The sequence below is a fragment of the Symphodus melops genome (genome assembly GCF_947650265.1).
Source record: "Symphodus melops genome assembly, chromosome: 3".
Lineage (NCBI taxonomy): Eukaryota > Metazoa > Chordata > Actinopteri > Labriformes > Labridae > Symphodus > Symphodus melops.
In genome coordinates, this window is record NC_136693.1 from 16,826,763 (window position 1) to 16,849,280 (window position 22,518).

General features: G+C 39.9%; 4 protein-coding genes across 4 annotated transcripts; 1 reads left to right on the top strand and 3 right to left on the bottom strand.

The window, feature by feature from the left end:
• Positions 1–882: 882 nt before the first annotated feature.
• Positions 883–6,950, bottom strand: LOC306821055 (UDP-glucuronosyltransferase 2A1-like). The gene is made up of 3 exons (XM_079339227.1): positions 6,860–6,950; positions 2,635–2,695; positions 883–2,512 (listed from the first exon to the last, which is right to left on the bottom strand). Exon 3 carries the CDS (start codon positions 2,509–2,511, stop codon positions 913–915), a length of 1,599 nt encoding a protein of 532 aa, XP_079195353.1. The 5' UTR covers position 2,512; positions 2,635–2,695; positions 6,860–6,950; the 3' UTR covers positions 883–912.
• LOC306821056 (UDP-glucuronosyltransferase 2C1-like) lies at positions 4,364–6,982 on the bottom strand. The gene is made up of 2 exons (XM_079339228.1): positions 6,860–6,982; positions 4,364–6,247 (listed from the first exon to the last, which is right to left on the bottom strand). The coding sequence occupies exon 2, from the start codon at positions 6,245–6,247 to the stop codon at positions 4,667–4,669; it is 1,581 nt and encodes a 526-aa protein (XP_079195354.1). The 5' UTR covers positions 6,860–6,982; the 3' UTR covers positions 4,364–4,666.
• A 1,811-nt stretch (positions 6,983–8,793) lies between these two features.
• On the bottom strand, positions 8,794–11,506 carry LOC306821057 (UDP-glucuronosyltransferase 2C1-like). The gene is made up of 2 exons (XM_079339229.1): positions 11,146–11,506; positions 8,794–10,531 (listed from the first exon to the last, which is right to left on the bottom strand). Exon 2 carries the CDS (start codon positions 10,529–10,531, stop codon positions 8,951–8,953), a length of 1,581 nt encoding a protein of 526 aa, XP_079195355.1. The 5' UTR covers positions 11,146–11,506; the 3' UTR covers positions 8,794–8,950.
• A 749-nt stretch (positions 11,507–12,255) lies between these two features.
• Positions 12,256–22,211, top strand: chrna5 (cholinergic receptor, nicotinic, alpha 5). Its single transcript, XM_079338771.1, has 8 exons — positions 12,256–12,667; positions 12,979–13,107; positions 15,904–16,055; positions 16,155–16,199; positions 17,439–17,548; positions 19,456–19,633; positions 19,733–20,428; positions 21,607–22,211. Exons 2-8 carry the CDS (start codon positions 13,020–13,022, stop codon positions 21,763–21,765), a joined length of 1,428 nt encoding a protein of 475 aa, XP_079194897.1. The 5' UTR covers positions 12,256–12,667; positions 12,979–13,019; the 3' UTR covers positions 21,766–22,211.
• The last annotated feature ends 307 nt before the right edge of the window (positions 22,212–22,518 follow it).

Sequence of the window (22,518 nt, forward strand, 5' to 3'; positions counted from 1 at the left end):
ATGACCGAAAGAACGAGATCCCGGATACAAGCGGCCGAAATGGGATTCCTCCGTAGGGTGGCTGGGCGCACCCTTAGCGATAGGGTGAGGAGCTTGGTCACCAGGGAGGACCTCGAAGTAGAGCCGCTACTCCTTCACATCGAGAGGAGTCAGTTGAGGTGGTTCAGGCATCTTTTCCGGATGCCCACTGGACGCCTCCCTAGGGATGTTTTCCAGGCATGTCCCTTGACACGCTGGAGAGACTATGTCTCTCGGCTGTCTTGTGAATGCCTCAGGGTCCCACATGAAGAGCTGGAGGAGGTGTCTGGGGCGAGGGAAGTCTGTGCATCTCTGCTTAGACTGCTGCCCTCGCGACCTGGCCCTGGATAAGCAGCAGAAAATGAATGGATGGATGGATGTTGCCCATTAAGGACTTTGTTGAATTCCCTTTGCAACTCTATTGGTTCTCACAGGAGCCAATAAAAAAAATACTTGTTTTTAATTAATTTTAAAATTGTATTTAAAGCAACAGTTTTTTATACAAAACCCCCCCCTAAAAACAGTTTCATTTATTTTTAAATCAGTGTTAAATATTTGAGTGAACGAGAACCTTTTCAACCTGAAGGAAGGATTAGGTATGAAAAGCAAAGCATCAACAAGTAACAGAAAGAGAATTACAGAAAAGTCTGTAGGACTGTGTTTATTATATTAACCAATATATAAAAACATTTACACATGTTCTCTCACTAACAGCAACAAAAGCCAACTATTTTTAAGCATAAACATTGTCAAGCATATCACATTTTGTTTTACAGAGAAATTAAAACTGTATATATATATATATATATATATATATATATATATATATATATATATATATATACATACATAGTATTTCTCCTCCCTTCTTAAAGCAAGGTAAGTATGCAAGAATCATTCTGTCTTTCCCTTTGAGGGAGGTTTCACTTTCCTTTTTAGACACATTCTGTAGCATGTCCATATTGACACAGTTAAAAATAACAACAATAGTAGTGCAACTGTTAGTAGAAATAATATCACATCCACAGAGTGGTAGGAATACCAGGGCAGTTTGTAGGACTCTGTTCTAAGGTGAGCAGCACCTTTGTGTCTCATGACAAACTCTATCCAGAAGAGGGCGTTATCCAGAGGCTTGATGGGAGTGTCTCTGTGCAGCCTGGAGAGTCTCTGCATGTTCATCCTGTAGGAGGGCTCATTCAGGACTTCCTGAATTCCTTGATAAAAGATATCTTTATTTATTGTAGCTATATCTAACACCTTCCCTGCTCCTCTTGATTCAATTTTGAACAAATTATCACGCTGATCAAAAATCAATGGGAGACCTAAGATGGGAACTCCATGGTACATAGCTTCTTGAACTCCATTTGTTCCTCCATGAGCCACGAATAGTTTAATTTTGGGATGGCCCAAAAGATCATTCTGTGGCATCCAGTCAACAAGTAAAGTGTTGTTGCCCAGAGCTGCTGGTTTGTCACCTATATGTCGCCAGATGACTTTCTGAGGTACTTTAGCAAAAGCTGAGGCGATCTCCTGGGTTAGGTCATGGGGAAGTTCTCCAATCATTGTCCCCAGAGACATAATAATGACTCCATGCTCGCCAGAACTCTGCACAAACTCCTCCAGATCTGCAGGAAGTGGTTTTGCAGGTTTACACTGAAACCCTCCTATGTAGATGACATTAGGCATGGTGGGACGAGGGAACTCAAAGACAAAGTCCACCCTCATGAGCCACAGGTCTGCAGCCTGAAACAAGTAGAGGTAGTCTGCCTCAGGACCTAAATATTTCTTAATTATGCCATCATAATGTGGTAAGACGTTGTTTATAGTATGAACTCCAGAGAAGCCAAAAACTAAAACGTTAACAACTCTTTCAAGAAAGCTCATCTTATCTGAAAATTCAGTCCCTGGCAGTGGGACATATGATAGAGGAGACGGGGCGATTGCAAAATGGCCTTCACCATGACTTGTCCATCTGACATTAAACACAAGGGGTAACCTCAGGTAGTGTGCAAGTATGGCACCTACTGGAAGAACAGGATCTGTAAGGACAAGGTCATATTTGGCATCCTGTAGTGACTGTAACTGGTTTTTGTTTTCAAAAAGCACCTTAAGCATTTTGGATGCTTGCACATGCATCTCAGATGCAATGTTTGCTTGTTCCATTTCCATCTTAAAACGTGCCCAGGCAGACCTCCCCTCCCTCTGAAGCTTCAGCAGCTTAGACATAAAAGCAGTGATAAAGTCTTCGTCAAATCCAGATTTCATTTGGAGTGTAATAGAATCATAGAAAGGGGAGCTTTCCTTGATGTACCAGCTGTCAGGGGATCTTACGACAGTAATCTGGTGACCCTTTGAATGCAGGGCCTCAACAATGACCTTCATGTTTACCCAATGGCTCCCATCCAAGGGGACAACAAGAATTTTTCCTCCAATAACCATGGTTGGACAGAGCAGGCAGAGAGTACTCAGGATCCACACTGAATGCATTTTCATTCTGGAGTTGGGAAGGAAGCACATTAAGTATTATGAAATGCATTTTTTACACACATTTTTGAATTTAGTGCAAGAACTAATCAGCGACAAATTCCGACAACAAGAAGATGTGGAGTAACACACTTGCTGTTTTTCAACTCCAGAAGGACTTTGAGAAGATAGTTTCAGGGTCTTCAATGAACAGCTGTAAAGAAAGAACAAAAGAGTTTTAAAATGTTCATAATGTTAATCTTTAATCAGATATCACCAGAAAAAACAAATGACAAGAAAAACATAGATATCAACTCCTTATCACAAGTGTTCACTTGCATTTAAATTTTAGGTTGTCAATGGATGTCATTTGTAAAACCTTAGGTGGAAAACATTTACTTGCCGATAATGAAAATGAGCAAACTCTCATATCAGAAGGATCAGTTTTAAATCACACAATGTATTTTAACAAATCTAGAGGGTTGACTGCCAGCATGAAAAATAACTGTTGTATGTTTTTTAAAGGATACAGGCATATATAACACTGATTGGTGTCCTTTTATGTTTTATTTTGTATTTTGTTCAGGGTGCTCTTTTTAACAGTGTGCCTTTTACATATACAGTATAATATTACACATTTACAACACTTTGACACTTTTCACACAGTAGTCTACTGGTCTCAAGGTCATTTGCCCTGGCTGTGAGTGCTCGACCTTTATAATTATTATTAGTAATAGAGTCTGACTAATTAAACAGCCAGCCTGTAATATTGGTGGATATTAGCATATTAAGTGACTACGACAAGCATTTTTAATCTCCAGAGTGTCAACAGTCTTACAGTTAGAATTACATGATGCAATATCAATGACTAATTTCTCCTAATCCAAGTGAAACCTTTCATGGGGTAACTGTCGAAAACTCTCTTGCCAATGAGTTCATATCCAAACAAAGCAAAGCAAATTGAAGAGGAGCTCAACTGTGGGAAGAACACTTAGTCCCCACCTTCAAATCACAGCTCACAACACCTTTTTCGATGAGCACATTCTGTCTGAACATGTACTCCTTACTGTTGCTGTTTTCCTTTCTATGTAGTTGATTTTGTTTGTGTTTGACTGTTTTTTGTTTTAGTGTGCTGTAAGGTGACCTTGAGTGACATGAAAGGCACCCATAAATAAAATGATTAATACTTCATTATACCTATTTGACTGCAACAGCACGTTTAACTTTATGTAACTCCCTTAACAGTTCTATGTTTTCCTGTAGCTGGAGTCTAGGTCTTAAAGGTGTGCACAGGTCAATGTGGGTTCTATGATTATAAAGTCTTATCAGTGGATAACTGCCTTTTTATTACAAATCCAAAGTTCAACAATCACGAAAAATAAAAAATCATGTCCTGATCAAAGCAAAGCAGATAAGAGAGGAGCTCTCACGCACAAAAGTTATGTCTCTGAAAGGGTTACCAAGAGTTAATTGATTAAGATGGTGAGGCAAATAAGTAAAGTAAATCAGTAAAAACATCCCTCAATTATACATAAAATGTGAAGAAATCTGAAACTATAGGAGTACATAAGTAAAAAAAACAAAACGTGGAATTATTTGAATAGACCTGACAAAGCAGATGTCTCATTATCCAAAATATCAAGATACACAGCTTCTCCTGTCAGTGATAAGTTATTCATAGCAATACATTTGATGGAATATAACATAGTGGGATAAAATAAAGTACTAGCTGTGCTTCGCCTCTGTTCACATTAACCTCTGACATCGTATACTGACTTAGCAAATGATTTATTAGGAACACTAGTGCTTTGTCATTGAGCAAAGGTTGAGTAAGATAATACATATCATCAGTGGCAACAATTAAAGAATAAACCATGTGAAATATTTTCTTATGACAATGTTTATTTAAAGAATGGTCTTTAAAATAGAGGGATTGTCACGACAGCCATTAATTTCATACAGACAAATTGCAAATTATAATCTAACTAATTAAAAAAAAGAACATACAAAAAAACCCTTTACAAACAATGTTATTGATGTATTGTATGTGCTGCCAAAATTGATTTATCTGTGCAGCTGAAGCATAATGATAAGTCAAAGTTCTCACCGAAATCACAAAGTCAGAAAATGTTGATGGCATATTTTGGTATATAAAGTGAATACACAAATGGATGTGTTTTAGCGATTACTCGCGTTTCACTTTCTTCTTACACATTCTCTTGTAGAAACATCTCAACAGCATGAAAACAATTAGAAGAACGAGAAACAAAACTCCAGCCAGGAACACAAAGACATCAACTGAGTGGTAGGAATACCAGGGCATCTGTAAGGACTGTGCTTTCAGGTGAGCTGCACCTTTGTGTCTCATGACAAACTCGATCCAGAAGAGGGCGTTATCCAAAGGCTTGATGGGAGTATCTCTGTGCAGACTGGAGAGTCTCTGCATGTTCATCCTGTACGAGGGCTCGGTCAGGACTCCCTGTATGGCCTTTAGGAAGTTGTCTTCTTTGTCCACTGTTTTAGTGCTCAGGATCTCTGCCCCACCTCTCTCTTTAAGACGCAGCAGGTTGTCATATTGGTCAAAAAACAAAGGCAGACCCACAACTGGGACTCCATGATAAATTGCTTCTTGAACTCCATTTGTTCCTCCATGGGCAACAAATAGTTTTATCTTGGGATGCCCTAAAAGATCATTCTGTGGCATCCAGTCCACCAGCAAAGTGTTGTCTCCCAGAGTGGTTGGTTTTTGTCCTTTATGTCTCCAGATGACTTTCTGAGGCAATTTAGCAAAAGCTGCAGCGATCTCGTCTGTCATGTCAGCAGGAAGTTCACTCACAAAAGTCCCCAGAGACATAATAATAAATCCATGCTCTCCAGAACTCTGCACAAACTCCTCCAGATCTGCAGGAAGTGGTTTTGCAGGTTTACAATGAAACCCTCCCATGTAGATGACATTAGGCATGGTGGGACGAGGGAACTCAAAGACAAAGTCCACCCTCATGAGCCACAGATCTGCATCAAGCATCAAATGTTTATAGTCAATACCAGGCCCAAGATATTTGTCACTCATTTTCTGGTATATGTGAGAAATCATGTGATTTTGTGTTTCCGTTACTAAATGCCAAACCACATTTTTAACTCTCTGCGAGAAGGTCATCTTGTATGTGTTGCCAGATCCTGTTATAGGAATGTATGATAAAGGTGAAGGAGCAATAGCGAGGTGAGCCTCTCCACCTAATAGCCAGCGAACATTATAAACCAAAGGGAGGTTTAAATATTTGGCCAAAATCACTCCTCCACCCCAGCATGGGTCGGTGAGCACCAGGTCAAACTTGCTGTCCTTCAACTTTTTCATCAAATCTGAATCATCCAGGATCCCCGTCATAAACACAGCCACAGCTTCGTGAGCGTCCACAAACAAATTGATCACTCCTACAGATGTGTAGAGAAAGCTTGTCAAAGGAAGAGCCCCTCTCTCAAAGTCAATGAAATCTTTGATGATTTTTGTTATGGTCTTCTGATCTAAGCTCCTCTCCGCTTGAACTGTAATCGTGTTGTAATAAGAGGATTCCTCTGGGATGTACCAGCTTTTGCTTGACCGCAGTATTGTTAGATTGTGTCCTTTCTCGTGACAAGCTCGAAGAAGGATATCCATGTTTATCCAATGACTGCCTTCTATAGGAAGGACCAAGATGTTTCCACCCTGACACGCTTTAGGAAAATAGACAAGTAGCAGCAGAGCACAGCAAAAACAGACCAGCCTCATCTGAAATAAAAACATTGAAGGTCAGACAAAAAAAAAATGTGGATAAAAATAGAAGAAATCGATCAGAAAAACGTTTTATCATATATTGATTTGGTCCTCAAAAAAGTTGGACTTCTGCAGTTGTGGCAGACCTTGTCCTTTCAATAGGTAAGTGGGGGTTACTGAAAAACCTTATCTTGGTTTAAATGGACCCTCACTGAGATTTTATTCTTCAGCATGCTGGGACACCGTTTGTCTGACACTGAACCAGCTGCAGTGGTTGCATGCATTCCAATCAGTGTAGGACTATTTACATTTTCAACCGTGTATCCCAGGGTCTTCGTTTTTAAGTCAGTGATCATATAGAGCGTGAAGTGAACTTCAGTCTTTTTCAACATTGCATATAGTCTAGTAAAAATGCTTTTATGCAAATATACTTTGACTGCAGATGTGTTATAGCTCTGTTACTGTTCACTAAGTATTACTGAAAGATTGTTTGTTTTTCAATCTGCGGGGAGACTTGAGCACGGACCTTCACAACTATCCTTAAAGTTAACTGTGCAAATAAGAAATTAAGTCATATAGCATCAACAGTCAAAAAGACAACAAATACTCATCGGATTTTCAACGTACTTTTCTCCGTGTTGTTGATGGCTCGAGGCTGAAAAGTCACAGCGTGAGAGGATAGTTCCAGCCTGAGCTCCAGTCGCAGTTTACACAGCGGGTCCAGCAGTTCACGTCTCTGTGGTCCACAACAACGATATCCGGAAGAAGAAGGCAGCAGATCAGACAACTTGGTCAAATAGCGCCCCGCACAGTAAGAGGTTTTAACAGTTCTACAAGTTCTGTAGTCTGAGAAGAAACGAGAAGGGTCCGCAGGCTGTAAGAGAGGGGCGGAACCAGAGACGGAACCCTTACAGGCTGCGCTTTTCATTTTGCCTTTCTATAGCTTTCAAATACAAGCATATGTTTTGATGGATATATTTCAAGTCTATTGAGTTGTATTACATATAATCATCAGGTTAAAATTTAGCCCTCTCCTATTCAGTATTTTCTGATTTCTGTTGCCCATAATAAAATGTTGCTAAATTCACTGAACGTGTGCTACAACCTGTTACCACAGAATCATTTTAGTTTGATTGGTAGTTATACACCTCACCATGTTATTTATCAAATAGCATGACAATCTGATGTAGAATTGGAAAAAAAGCTATCTAAAATATGAAAAAGATCTATATTTCATATTTATTTCCATTTGAGATTAAAACTAAATGACCAGTTACCAAGGAATCATTTTAGTTCACATTGGTAGATCACCACCTCATAATGTGATTAAGCCAAGTATCATGACAATTTAATTTAGAATTTCAAAATAAAAGCTATTTGAAATATGAGAAAAGAGCTATGTTTCAGGTTTATTTCATGTTAAAACTAAAAATAAATAAACTAGGGCAAAACAAATGTTTTAGATTGGTAGTTCACCAGCTCACAATGTTATTAAGTCAAATATCAGGACAATCTGGTATAGAATTTCAAAATAATAGCTATGTGACAAAAATCAAATTTTCAAGCATTATTTCAATTTAACTTGAGAAATGAATTAGCTTTTTCACACAGACTTATTTTAGTTCGGACTGGTAGTTCACCTCCTCATAACGTGATTGAGTCAAATATCAGGACAATTTGATGTAGAATTTCAAAATAAAAGCTATCCAAAATATGAAAAAATATCTCAAGGCTTTTTTTCAATTTAACATTATATATGTATATGTATATGTATATGTATATATATATATATATATATACACACACACACACACACATATTCAGGAAGGCACAGAGCAGGCTGACTCAGGTCTTTCAGTGTCTGCGAGAGACTCCTCAAGGCCTTCTACCAGTCTGTGGTGGCCTGCACAGTTACTGTGGTGTGCTGGTGGGTGGCATCTAGACTGGTGAGGCAAACAGGATCAACAAGCTGGTTAAGGAGACCCACTCTGTCGTTGGCCTGGAACTCGACTCTTTGGAGACAGTGGCTAAGAGGAGGATGAAGGACAAAATCCTATCCATCCTGGATAACTCTTCTCACTCTTTATGACGAGCTGTAGCAGATGAGCAGCTCCTTTAGCCAACGCCTCACTGAGAGGCTTTTAGTGTGTAATTGTAACATCTTTATAGTTTAACATGTGCAGAAATAGTGTTGTTTGTAATCCTTGAAGCTTGTTGCACTAACTTCCTCTGGGTAAGAAACGGCACCGGCCATGTTAAAAGAAAGCCACGCTGTCAGGTAGTTAGTAGGAGGTTCAACAAACAGAATCAATCCAAACTCAATGATAGCTTCTCCTGTCAGTGATAAGTTCTTTATAGCAATACATTTGATGGCATATAACCTAGTGGGATAAAATAAAATACAAGCTGTGCTTCGCCTCTGTTCACATTAACCTTTGATATCGTATACTGACTTATAGCAAATGGTTTATCAGGAACACTAGTGCTTTGTCTTCGAGCAAAGGTTGAGTAAGATAAAACATCATCAGTGGCAACAATTAAAAAATAAACCATGTGAAATATTTTGTTTTGACAATGTTTATTTAAAGAATGTTTTTTTAAGATAGAGGGGTTGTCACAGCAATCATTAATCTCATTCAAACAAATTATGATCAGTAATTTAAAAAAAAACATTAAAAAAAACCTTTAAAAACAGTGTTATTGATATATTGTATGTGATTACTCGTGTTTCACTTTCTTCTTACACATTCTCTTGTAGAAACATCTCAACAGCATGAAAACAATTAGAAGAACGAGAAACAAAACTCCAGCCAGGAACACAAAGACATCAACTGAGTGGTAGGAATACCAGGGCATCTGTAAGGACTGTGCTTTCAGGTGAGCGGCACCTTTGTGTCTCATGACAAACTCTATCCAGAAGAGGGCGTTATCCAAAGGCTTGATGGGAGTATCTCTGTGCAGACTGGAGAGTCTCTGCATGTTCATCCTGTACGAGGGCTCGGTCAGGACTCCCTGTATGGCCTTTAGGAAGTTGTCTTCTTTGTCCACTGTTTTAGTGCTCAGGATCTCAGCCCCACCTCTCTCTTTAAGACGCAGCAGGTTGTCATATTGGTCAAAAAACAAAGGCAGACCCACAACTGGGACTCCATGATAAATTGCTTCTTGAACTCCATTTGTTCCTCCATGGGCAACAAATAGTTTTATCTTGGGATGCCCTAAAAGATCATTCTGTGGCATCCAGTCCACCAGCAAAGTGTTGTCTCCCAGAGTGGTTGGTGTTTGTCCTTTATGTCTCCAGATGACTTTCTGAGGCAATTTAGCAAAAGCTGCAGCGATCTCGTCTGTCATGTCAGCAGGAAGTTCACTCACAAAAGTCCCCAGAGACATAATAATAAATCCATGCTCTCCAGAACTCTGCACAAACTCCTCCAGATCTGCAGGAAGTGGTTTTGCAGGTTTACAATGAAACCCTCCCATGTAGATGATATTAGGCATGGTGGGACGAGGGAACTCAAAGACAAAGTCCACCCTCATGAGCCACAGGTCTGCATCAAGTATTAAATGTTTATAGTCAATACCAGGCCCAAGATATTTGTCACTCATTTTCTGGTATATTTGAGAAACTATGTGATTTTGTGTTACCCCTAATAAATGTAAAGCCACATTTTTAACTCTCTGCGAGAAGGTCATCTTATGTGTGTTGCCAGATCCTGTTATAGGAATGTATGATAAAGGTGAAGGAGCAATAGCGAGGTGAGCCTCTCCACCTAATAGCCAGCGAACATTATAAACCAAAGGAATGTTTAAATATTTGGCCAAAATCACTCCTCCACCCCAGCATGGGTCGGTGAGCACCAAGTCAAACTTGCTGTCCTTCAACTTTTTCATCAATTCTGAATCATCCAGGATCCTGGTCATGAGTTCAGCCATAACTCTTTGAGTGTCCACAAACGTCCCGATCACTCCTACAGATGTGTAGAGAAGGCTTGTCAAAGAAAGAGCCCCTCTCTCAAAGTCAAGGATATCTTTTAAGATTTTTGTTAAGATCTTCTGATCAAAGCTCCTCTCCGCTTGAACTGTAATCGTGTTGTAATTGGAGGATTCCTCTGGGATGTACCAGCTTTTGCTTGACCGCAGTATTGTTAGATTGTGTCCTTTCTCGTGACAAGCTCGAAGAAGGATATCCATGTTTATCCAATGACTGCCTTCTATAGGAAGGACCAAGATGTTTCCACCCTGACACGCTTTAGGAAAATAGACAAGTAGCAGCAGAGCACAGCAAAAACAGACCAGCCTCATCTGAAATAAAAACATTGAAGGACAGACAAAAAAAATATGGATAAAAATAGAAGAAATCGATCAGAGAAACTTTTTAGAATATTTTGATTTGATGACTCCTCAAAAAAGTTGGACTTCTGCAGTTGTGGCAGACCTTGTCCTTTCAATAGGTAAGTAGGGGTTACTGAAAAACCTTATCTTGGTTTAAATGGACCCTCACTGAGATTCTATTCTTCAGCATGCTGGGACACCGTTTGTCTGACACTGAACCAGCTGCAGTGGTTGCATGCATTCCAATCAGTGTAGGACTATTTACATTTTCAACCGTGTATCCCAGGGTCTTCTTTTTTAAGTCAGTGATCATATAGAGCGTGAATTGAACTTCAGTCTTTTTCAACATTGCATACAGTCTAGTAAAAATGCTTTTATGCAAATATACTTTGACTGCAGATGTGTTATAGCTGTGTTACTGTTCACTAAGTATTACTGAAAGATTGTTTGTTTTTCAATCTGCGGGGAGACTTGAGCACGGACCTTCACAACTATCCTTAACGTTAACTGTGCAAATAAGAAATTAAGTCATATAGCATCAACAGTCAAAAAGACAACAAATACTCATCGGATTTTCAACGTACTTTTCTCCGTGTTGTTGATGGCTCGAGGCTGAAAAGTCACAGCGTGAGAGGATAGTTCCAGCCTGAGCTCCAGTCGCAGTTTACACAGCGGGTCCAGCAGTTCACGTCTCTGTGGTCCACAACAACGATATCCGGAAGAAGAAGGCAGCAGATCAGACAACTTGGTCAAATAGCGCCCCGCACAGTAAGAGGTTTTAACAGTTCTACAAGTTCTGTAGTCTGAGAAGAAACGAGAAGGGTCCGCAGGCTGTAATAGAGGGGCGGAACCAGAGACGGAACCCTTACAGGCTGCGCTTTTCATTTTGGCGTTCTATTTATTTTCAACATTTCTTTAAATGGACATATTTCAAGTCTAGCCTACTGAGTTGTACTAAATAAAAACCTTTTCACTAAACAGCCTGTTACCACAGAATAATTTTAGTTTAGATTGGTAGTTCTACACCTCACAATGTTATTTATCAGATATCATGACAATCTAATTTTCTTATCTTAATTTCAAAATAAAGGCTATCTAAAATACAGCCATAGAGCAAAAAAAAAGAGAGCCATGCTTCAGGTTTATTTCAATTTGAGATATATATATATATATATATATTTATATATATATATATTAGTTTAGATTGGTAGTTCACCACCTCACAACGTGATTGAATCAAATATCAGGACCATCTGATGTAGAATTCCAAAATAATAGCTATCTGAAATGTGAAAAAATATCTTTATTTCAAGGTTGTTGTTTTTTTTCACAGAGAGCGAGATAGTTAGATAGTTAGATAGATAGATAGATAGATAGATAGATAGATAGATAGATAGATAGATAGATAGATAGATAGATAGAGAGAGAGAGAGAGAGAGAGAGAGAGAGAGAGAGAGAGAGAAATAGATAGAAGCTATTTTTCTTACATATGTCAGATAGCTTTTATTTTGAAATATTTGACATATTAATAACAAAGCTTGATGTTCAAAAAAAAAAACCTCCACTTGTTTTTAAACAGTCTGGAAATTGATTTATTTTTTTAATCTCATGCAATATTTTTGGGTGCTATTCAATATGCCGTCGCCATGGCAGCACACACACACACGCTCACACAGAGAGATTGACAGTGATTGGAGGGACAAATGTTACATCACATATTACTGTGTGCTGTGTATTAGACAAGAAACTGGGAAATGTGAAGCAGATCCTCAGTGGCAGAGCTTTCTTTGCATTTCCTTGATGCTGCTGTGGAAAGGCGGCAGCATGAAGGGGGGCTACCATCCCTGCCTGTGATTAGTGACCATGAGACTAGGAAAAGGGGAGGAGGGGGTTGTTGTGGTGGCAAAAAGGGGTGGGCTCTCAGTTTGGAAAAGGAGAAGGAGGAGGATGCGTTGTCTCTGCACAATTGGAGCTAGGAGAGAAGCAGTATCTGTATGAGACGAGAGAAGTAACCTGCGTGCAATCAAGGATTGCTTGAGCAGCACTGTTGCTGTCGTCAACCGCCGCCACTCTGGATAGTGTGTTAATGGAAGAGACCCAGAGCAGGTATGTGTGCAGTGTTTACTGTGTGAAAGATGTCTGAAAAGGTAAGGTAGAGTGCATCATGGCTTGCTGTTTATTAAAGGTGTGCTATCAAATTTGCATCATCTTACATTACATCTTTACAGTGATTTTTTAAGGTGATCTGTAAGCGAGACTGCATTGAGATTTACCAGAGGTAGACTGCACTGGCTGCCTTTGAATTTGAACCCTCAGCCAAAGTCAGGATTAAAATATGTGCTCTCATAGCTTGGATGTTTGCCTGCTGTACACTATCTAAAGCATCTGTTTTATTTATTTATCTATTTATTTCCCAGATCTGCGATGCCAGCTGTGTGGATCCGGTGCCACCTCTGATATGATGTTGAGAGCAGGAGGGGCAGCCACCTCACTAGCACTGCTGCTGCTGCCATTACTGTGTTGCTGCCACCTGTGCCACTCACTGCGTAAGTTTCCTATGGGTTGGACATGCTTCATCAAATTTTGGTGATAGTCTGAATGTGACAAAAGGTGTAGATGAGGATAAGAGGGGCTCAAGTGCATATGTCAAAGCAGGGACAAGAATATGAGGAATTGGCAGATGGTCAGTGAAGGGTGAGCAGAGCTTGAAATTTAGTAGTCAAACTAAATTAAATGTGCGTGATAGAGTCCACTTACCTTCTTTTATCAAATTTTACAGTTGTTCATGCAATTTTATCACCAGTTTTCATCATGTTATTATTCTAACTTTATTTTAAAGTCAGATATGTCTAAGCTTTTCGAAAAAACGTCTTTCCCAGTTTTCACAAACTCAAGTGAGCATGGCTGCTAACTACAAACTGGCACCTTGTTAATTAAGATAACTCCATTGATTGGAACACACCATTAGGCATACAGTGGCTGGAAAAAAAAAGACAGCCAAACAGCCACCAGAACAGTGGCAACTACTGACAAAAAACAACAAAAAAAGTTAAAGATTGTACAACTAACGTTATAATGAGTGACACTGAGGTAAACACAGCACAGCTGGGTGGACAGAGCAGAGATGACAAGGTCAGATGATGAGCTGAATCAGTCAACCGTAATGGGAGCCTGAGGGAAAGTGATGAATGATAGTGAAGTTTCAGCCAATATGTGAAAAAGAGTTCCAACCTAGTAAAAACTGTTGACAAGATTGAAGGAAAGAGCTGCTTTTGCTATGACAGTGTTGCACATCTTTGCATTAAGAGCATACTTGTGTGCATCCTGCTATATTTTGATTTTTTTTTCTGCCATTCATGTTTTGCATATTTATCTGCTTGTAGTTATGTGCCATCTAAGATAGAACTTAAGGGTCTTCTCAGTATAGGAACAATGCATACAAATGTTCAAATTATAATGACTGTGTGTCCTGCCCTCTGCTGCAGAGAGCAACCGACTCAGCTCTTCTTAAACACAGCAATCAGTTCATTAATATGAATATTACGTATGTATTATGAAGTAAAATAATCATTACCTGTAGCTTGTAGCACATCCACTATTTGTGTTTGTTTGTATGTTTCTGTTTTCATATTAGCACTGAATCTTGCAGAGATCTACAAACTCGAGAAAGATGACGATGATGATAACAGTGCGGGAGAGGCTGTCGAAATGATGAATTTTTTTTATCCCACGATTGATTGGGGTGTTGCAGCCCTGTCTTTATTGATCCACAAGCACGAAAGAGTGACCCCATACAGTTTTTCCTCAGCCTTGTGGTATCATTCTCGGTCCATAAATTGAGTATATTACCGCTGTGTGAATGATTTAAGGAGCAAGATGAAAGAAATTGTGTGTAATTCACAATGTAATCGATCTGTTCTGCAGTGTAGAGGAGGCCTGCTGCAGAAAAACAATGCTCCAGTTTGACCGCAGTTTATATAATACAATACAATACAAAACTCCTGCATTGAATAGCCACCGAATGCCATGGCTCCATGGTGAATATTTTAGGGTCTATATACAACATTCCTCGTAAATACATTTTCCAAACTGTGGTTTAGTTTACTAGGATCCCTATTAGCTGCAGCATTGCAATAGCTATTCTTCCTGGGCTCCTCCTGGAGCTGTTGATCTGTTGTTACATAAACACAATCAACTGTCCAATTCACAGTTCAGTTTCTCATATAATAGTGGTGCAATGGATTATAGTTTATCTGTGACCTCTTCAGATGACTCCCACGGATCAGGCTGCTTGTGATCCGTCGATTGATAGTACCATCACAGTGTAAAATAAATGTGCTGCCACAATCCCAGCGCAAAGTCTCAGTGAAAATAAGGCAAGGTTTAAGTTAGTGCACACAGGCACCATGAAGGTGTGCTGTAAAAATAGACAAAACAGTCAGTTTAAAAATATTTGTAATATCTGTGTTTTTGGCTGACTTTCATACAGGAAAAAGGGGGTGCGATGCATTGATAGATCTTTGTTTAAGGATACTTTTACTGAGAGATGCAGCTTTTTAAGTTTAAGACTGGTGCACTTCAGTTTTTGAAAGCACTTACAATGTAAAAAGATGTTTAGCTTTGTTGGACTGCTTATATCCTTCTTATTGGAATTAGAAGGATGTCTTATTAAGATTGGGGATTGTTTTGATTTGTAGTGCTGTTAAAATGCACCGTTTGAGCCATTGCTAGATTTGTTGTGATATGTCACACGACTACATAAAAGCCTACATCTACACTTGTTTCATTAGTAAGCAGTTCTTTTTTAATGACTCCACTTTGAAACAAGAGTGCCTGCATTATTTTTAATCACCACGCACATGAGTCATTCCTTACTGTGGTGAATAAAGGGGAGACACGCAGTAAAGTAGAAAAGGATCAACATATAAAGTAAAGGGTTTCTTTGATCAAACAAACTGCACTCATCACTGCTACATTGAGTGCTTGGTAACCAGTGTTGGCTTTCTCATTTTCATTCAGCATTGATTTTCGGGCTTTGCATGTGTTTGAAGTATTATTGATTCCTAACATTGTTAAATATTTATTGCCGCCTGGTTAAATCTTTGTGTTCTCTATCTGAAACTAAAAGTTTACTTTGAAGGTTATATCCAGAGGAAAAACCCTTGAATGAAACACAGTGAGGTCACAGTGGTGAACATCACTGTTTGAGGATTGCAATGCTTGTATTACAGCTCTCATCAAGAGTAGAGTCTTTATGGGACTAGTGAACAAAACGAAAAGTGCTGCTTTCAGAATGATCTACACTTACTATGAACTTCAGTTTGTCTTTTGTTGCCTTATAGGGATTCCAAAACTCTCCGCTTATGCAAAAGCAGAGGACAAGCTGTTCAAATACCTCTTTGGAAACTACCAGAAATGGGTTCGCCCAGTAGAATACCTAAACCAGACGATACGTGTGAAATTCGGACTGGCCATCTCCCAACTAGTTGACGTGGTGAGCACAGATTGTTTCTGACCGTGTCAAAGATTACCCTCATGTCGAAGCTTGTTTGTTTCATTTCATATTGAACTTGTTTTCGTTTTACCATTCTAGGATGAGAAAAATCAGCGGATGACAACCAATGTGTGGATGAAACAGGCAAGTAGGCGAAAAACCACTGATACAGCATGATCTTTCAACATTATTACTTAATATCCAGGTTAATATGTGAGGCTATTGCAGTGGAATATTCTTGCACAACCTTTGACGAACATGGCAATTAGAGACACTCGGTCAGGATCTTCATACCCTCTTGTAATCTGGTCAGGTGGCATTTCACAGATTCTCTTTGAGTCGGTACAGTGCTCAGTGCCCACACACCCTTCATCACAAGCCCTCTCCTCCGCCACTCCTGTAACCCTTATTTTATGCCTGTCCTTTCTGTCATACATTTTATCAATTATCCCCACAGATGAGGCCATGCCATGCAGGTCAGCTGCCCCCTTTCACACTGATGGATAGCGTATGGCAAAGAGAGAAATGAAGGGCATTGAACCTAGTCATTTCAATCTATCATTGTCATTGCAAAGTGGAAAGAAAGGCTTACCCTTAACATCATTCTATTTCAAGAAACTTATCATGTACAGCAAGTCTTGTTAGGGATTTAAGACACAGTAAATCTTTCTATATGCTTGTATAAAGAACCTTTTCAGATTTGAGCTTGACAAATATGAGCAACAATGCTAACACACAATGTATGCCAATCCCAAGGAGGGAATATTGACAGGAATTCTTATTTGCTGTCCTGTTGTTAGATGAGAAGATTTATACTGTTGTTACTGTAGCATGTGAATCTGTCAACAGATGTTGGTTAGTTTACTTAAGCTCAAAGATAAACAAAGAGACTAACAGTTAGCTTGGCTTGGGCAAAGCCAAACCTCTGAAGCTCAAAACGTGATCTTGTTTAAATTGCATGTAAGACTTTGAAGAATGTGTTATCTGTATGCATTTTATGCATAGATTTTTGTATTTAAACATTCAGTAATTAGAATAATTATTTAGCATTTGAGGTTTTGCTAGATAACTTTTGTTTGCAAGGAGACACTATAGCTGCTGTCCCTGTCTTTGTGCTGCAACCAGAGCTTATTTACATAGTGACATTAATATTATCAATTAGGTTAATCAGGTTGTCAATTAAAACCTTTTTGCTTGTGCACTTAAAATCTCTATACATATAATTTGGCTGTGTATAGTCTTGTTCGTCCTTTGTATGACTGTTTTCCACAATCCCATCAAGCTATCAGCAAGAAAGAAAACTACACATTTCCCAAATATCAGAGCTTTTTTCAAAGCCCTCAAGTCTTCTTCTTTTTTAATTTCCATGTTTCTTCAATGTAGGAGTGGATTGACATGAAACTGAGGTGGAACCCTAATGACTATCTGGGCATCACAATTATACGAGTCCCATCGGACAGGATCTGGCTCCCTGACGTCGTACTATATGATAAGTATGTGTTAGTAAGCCTTATGTATGCAAGGAAATGACCTGTTTCAAACATGATTTACGATTAAATAAGCTACATATACATTTTATCTATTAATATATTGTCGTCCATGACAAAATATTTTTAACAGTGACGGAAAAATCTGAAGGCTGTCTGTCATTTTGACTGGTTAGAAATGTAGGTCAATCAATAATACCATTTTGTGAGGCACTTAATGTGGGAAAATCCTTCACAAAGTGTAACTCTGTAATTACAATGCCACCAAATGATCACAACAACAGCGTTAAATATAGGCCTATTTGAGCTGATGTGGAGTGAACAGGGTTTGTTTGATGGCGCCTATCAAGCCACCCAAGGTCTTCTTACATTGGATAAAATCATAAAATAACACAGAATATTAAAACCAAACATTGACATAAAAAACAAAAGTGTGCAGTGGAGGGAATTCCAATGTCAGTACCCATGGTACTGAGGTGTGGTGTGGAGGTAGTTAGCAGTCCAGCAGTGGCTGATCGAACAGTACGTGAGGGGCAGTAGTTATGGAGGTCGCTGATGTAAGTGGGGGCGAGACGGTGAGGAGCTGTGTATGTAAGGAGGAGGTTTTTGTAGTCGATGCAGTAATGTACAGGGAGCCAGTGAAGTTATTGATGATAATAAAGGTGATCAGATGATTTGGTGTGGGTGATGATCCGGGCGGCTGAGTTCTGGGATAGGACCTGTTAAGGGTGGGAGATTTGTCATGTTGATATGACTGATGTTTCTGAAGGAGATGGTCCGTTGAATGATCAGGGACAGTGACAGCAGTGACATTGGACCAAAAGGAGCAAATGCTGTTGTGTTGACTGTACTTGAAGCTCCATCCAGAGCCTCTGTGGTTGTATTTCGGTCATCTGAGAATGTACTGGTGGTGTGCAATCTGTGGTAGTAACAGAGCGACAGTGTAGCACTTGTCAGAGTCAGACACAACGCAATCCAGAGGAACAGGTTTAAAATCCACATGTTGTAAAATGGTCAGAATCGTAGTCTAGTAGCATATGATCCAGGTGATGAAGCCACAGAACCAGTGCTATGGAGGCAGAGGAATGAAGCTTGTAGGTTGTAGCTTCACTGGAGATGGGGAGACAGCTGAGCTACACCAGGGATTAGCAGCAGGCTAGCCAACTGGTTAACTGAAACCTGATTCATGCTTCTTGCAGTCTGCACAGTCGGCGCTCAAGCGCTCAGCGCTCATCACATCACGAAGAACAGACCTTTTTGAATGACATGGGTCTTCCGGGTCCTGCAACCAATCATTGCTACGTGGTCAGCGCGAACCCATCTGCGTTGTTTCAAAATCTTGAAGGTGCACAGCTCGGCACTCAGACCATCCGTGAACCCTTCTTGCACCGCGCTGGCCGTGATTGCCTAATATCACCAGGCCGTCCGCATCAACTACGAGAAGCATGAATTAGGCTTAAGCATCCTCCACGTTTGACAGTGTGTGGGCGCAGGTAAGCGTCCAGGAGAGCTGGCAGGGTGGCAGCGGAGCAGTCGGCTAGGGCGTGCTTCGTGGGGCACTTGAGAGCAGGCTATGCAGTCACGGAGTGCGGAGGAGAGTCCCAGAAATCCTGTGCCGGTGATCTGTGTAATGGTGAAGCTAGCCAGAGGCTGACCAGTGGCAAGGCAGTAACAGAAGACAGGTAATGACTGTTTAACTGGTGTTTCAGTGTCACAGTGTTAGATCGAGCAGGCCTAATCTAACAGAAGGCTTTAAAGTCCAGAGTTCATACACAACACGATCAAAGAAACAGAAAAGTATAAAAAAAAAAAGCAGAAGGGGCACGGCAGCCGCTTGCCAGTTTGGAAAGTGTAACACAACCTCTGATTACCATATAACATTTAAGATGAATTCATGTATTATCTTTCAACAGTTCAGATGGGCGTTTTGAGGGTACAGTCACAAAGGCTGTTGTAAAATATGATGGAACCATATCATGGACACCACCAGCCAATTACAAGTCAGCCTGCACCATTGACGTCACGTTCTTCCCTTTTGACCTCCAGAACTGTTCTATGAAGTTCGGTTCCTGGACGTATGATGGCTCCCAGGTAAGTTACTACTTCTCAGTAGATGTGTGGTAAACTATTTAATTGTTAATTGTCAGTAGTGAGCAGTGATTGATGTGAAGTTATCTTTGTATTTAAAAGGTGGACATCACACTGGAGGACTTCCATGTGGACAAACAGGACTATTTTGACAATGGTGAATGGGAGATAGTGAAAGCCACAGGCAGCCGTGGTATCAGAACAGACAGCAGCTCTTCCTATCCCACCATCACGTATTACTTCATCATCCGCCGTCTGCCACTTTTCTACACCCTTTTCCTCATCATTCCCTGCATTGGCCTGTCCTTCCTTACCATCCTCGTCTTCTATCTCCCGTCAAACGGGGGAGAGAAGATATCTCTTTGCACCTCAGTCCTGGTGTCACTTACAGTTTTCCTCCTGGTCATCGAGGAGATCATCCCCTCCTCTTCAAAGGCTATCCCTCTCATTGGGGAGTACCTAGTTTTCACCATGATTTTTGTCACACTCTCCATTATTATTACAGTCTTTGCCATCAACATCCACCATCGCTCTTCATCTACACACCATGATATGGCCCCCTGGGTGAGAAGGATTTTCCTGCACATGTTGCCTAAACTGCTTTGCATGCGCAGCCATGCGGATCGCTATGCCACAGCTGGAGCAGCCAGAGCTAGATGTGCAGTTGGACTGGGTCTGATGAAGGACCAAGCACCTGAACTGACACCTCTCCTGTACACCAGACACAGCCTAGAAGCTGCTTTGGATTCTATTCGCTACATAACCATGCATGTAGTTAAAGAAAATGAGGTCAGAGAGGTGAGTTTTTGGGCTTTTGTGTATTTATATTACCTCAGGTACATCCAAAGTAAATTTTTATTTTTCATATGACCTCACACACTCACAGATAGGTCCACATGCAAAAGAGGCTTCTTATTGCTTATAGCTGAGGGGCGCTTCTGGAATGCATATATAACATTATTATTATTAGCAAGTGTGCAAATGTTTTTATGAAGTAACTCATACTTAAAATAAGTACTCAAATCTAGTTAGCTATGTAAAATAATATCACAAAGAATGATACAAATATCTATAGTAGCCTCCATCTTCAAATGAATAGATGGCCAGTAGGAATGTGGACTATCATTTTTGTCACTTCTTGTTAAATATCAAAAGTCATGTCTAAAATAAAGCCCTCCTTATAGGTCACAAGTTTAAAAAAAGTCTCAGAGCCAAAACATGTATGTGAAGTTTATTTTTAAAATTTCCCTCTGATCCTGTATTTTATCATGCCTATAAACCCCTCGAGTTCAGCCCTGTTCAGAACAGGCTGTTTCTGCATCGATAGCTTTAAAGGCAAGGTTGGTAATTTTTGAAAACTAGCATGATTTTGAAAGTAGCATCCTCTCTGTTCTCCGTGTTCACCCACCCCGTCCCTCTGTGCTCCCTCAAAAGCCACGGCCCTCACTTACATGCACTCATACATGCATCCACACATACCGTCATTGGTCCAGAAGTGGATTTCAGCTCATGCATTGAGTAGAATTGTTTTACATCTCCAACTTTAAAATTTCACAACCAATTCTCCATAGTGCATCTTGAAGGTGGAAAGCCAGACTCAGAGGGAAAAACAAACACCTAAATGTTGGAGTGTCACATACCTGAGGGAGGGTTTACTTTCCATTGTTGTGAAGTCACGGAGAGGAAAATTTGTCTGGCCTGTTTGAGCACCCATTTTCTGAAAAGTTGAGCAGGAAAAAAATGGAGGGTGGATTTTACTCATATTTGAAAGTTTTGTAGACAAGTTAAGGGCACACATTAGTGTTAGAAAAACATAGTAAAGTGTATTTTACATAATATATGACCTTTAAGATTGAGTGCCTCATGTTGGTCTCAACATATATGTAGATGATAAAACATGGATTATACATTATCAGTACTTTAAGTTATATCATTTAACTATCAAGAGAATAACATGTTTCTCCTGGATGTTTCAGGTGGTTCAAGACTGGAAGTTTGTAGCTCAGGTCCTGGATCGGATGTTTCTTTGGGCCTTCCTGTTGGTGTCGATCTTGGGCACTGCCCTCCTCTTCATCCCAGTTATTTACAAATGGGCCAACATTATTGTCCCTAACCATGCTGGAAGCACCCTCTAGCAACCTCAGTCCAAACAACAGCTGACTGATGGAAGCACACAAAAGCACATTCACAGACTTATAGGACATATTGTGGACTGAAGGACTGAAATACTGAGAATCGCAACATGTTCCTGCTCTGATTATCTGCAGTCATCCTCGGCACTGAAGCGATAGATCAGGCTGCTGTTTGCTGATTTTATCTAACAAAAACCTGTTTTTAGTTTGAGAGAGATTTAAACTTTAAATTGTATTTCTGAATGCATTGATAATATCTGATTCAGTTCATTTCAGTACAACTTTCTCCTTGTCAAAGCAGCTCACCACCAAGATAAAAATAACCACACACAATAGATAGAAGAGGACCTTTGCTCCCTATTCTCTTTTAATTGCTCACTATTTGGAAAGATGACCACTTTGTCTGTGGTACATGCTCTAAATGGGATGATTCTAGATCTAATCCCTTATAAAAGACATACACATCATGGCATCAGCAAGTGTTATTAATATATTGACATTTCTTTTGAATATTATCAAAGGCAACTGTGCAAATTCATTAAAGAGCTGGAACATAATGCTGAAAACAGAATCACAGATAACTACTATATAAACCTATATCTTTGTGACATCTGTTAACTTCTGTGTACACTTAGAATTCCATAGTTGCATAAAAACAATGTGTAATTTTGACTGGAAGTAGGTCCAGCCCTCCTTTTTAGAGATCCATGTGGTGAAATGATTTTCTATTCCACTTGAGTGTGCGTGGGAGGAGGA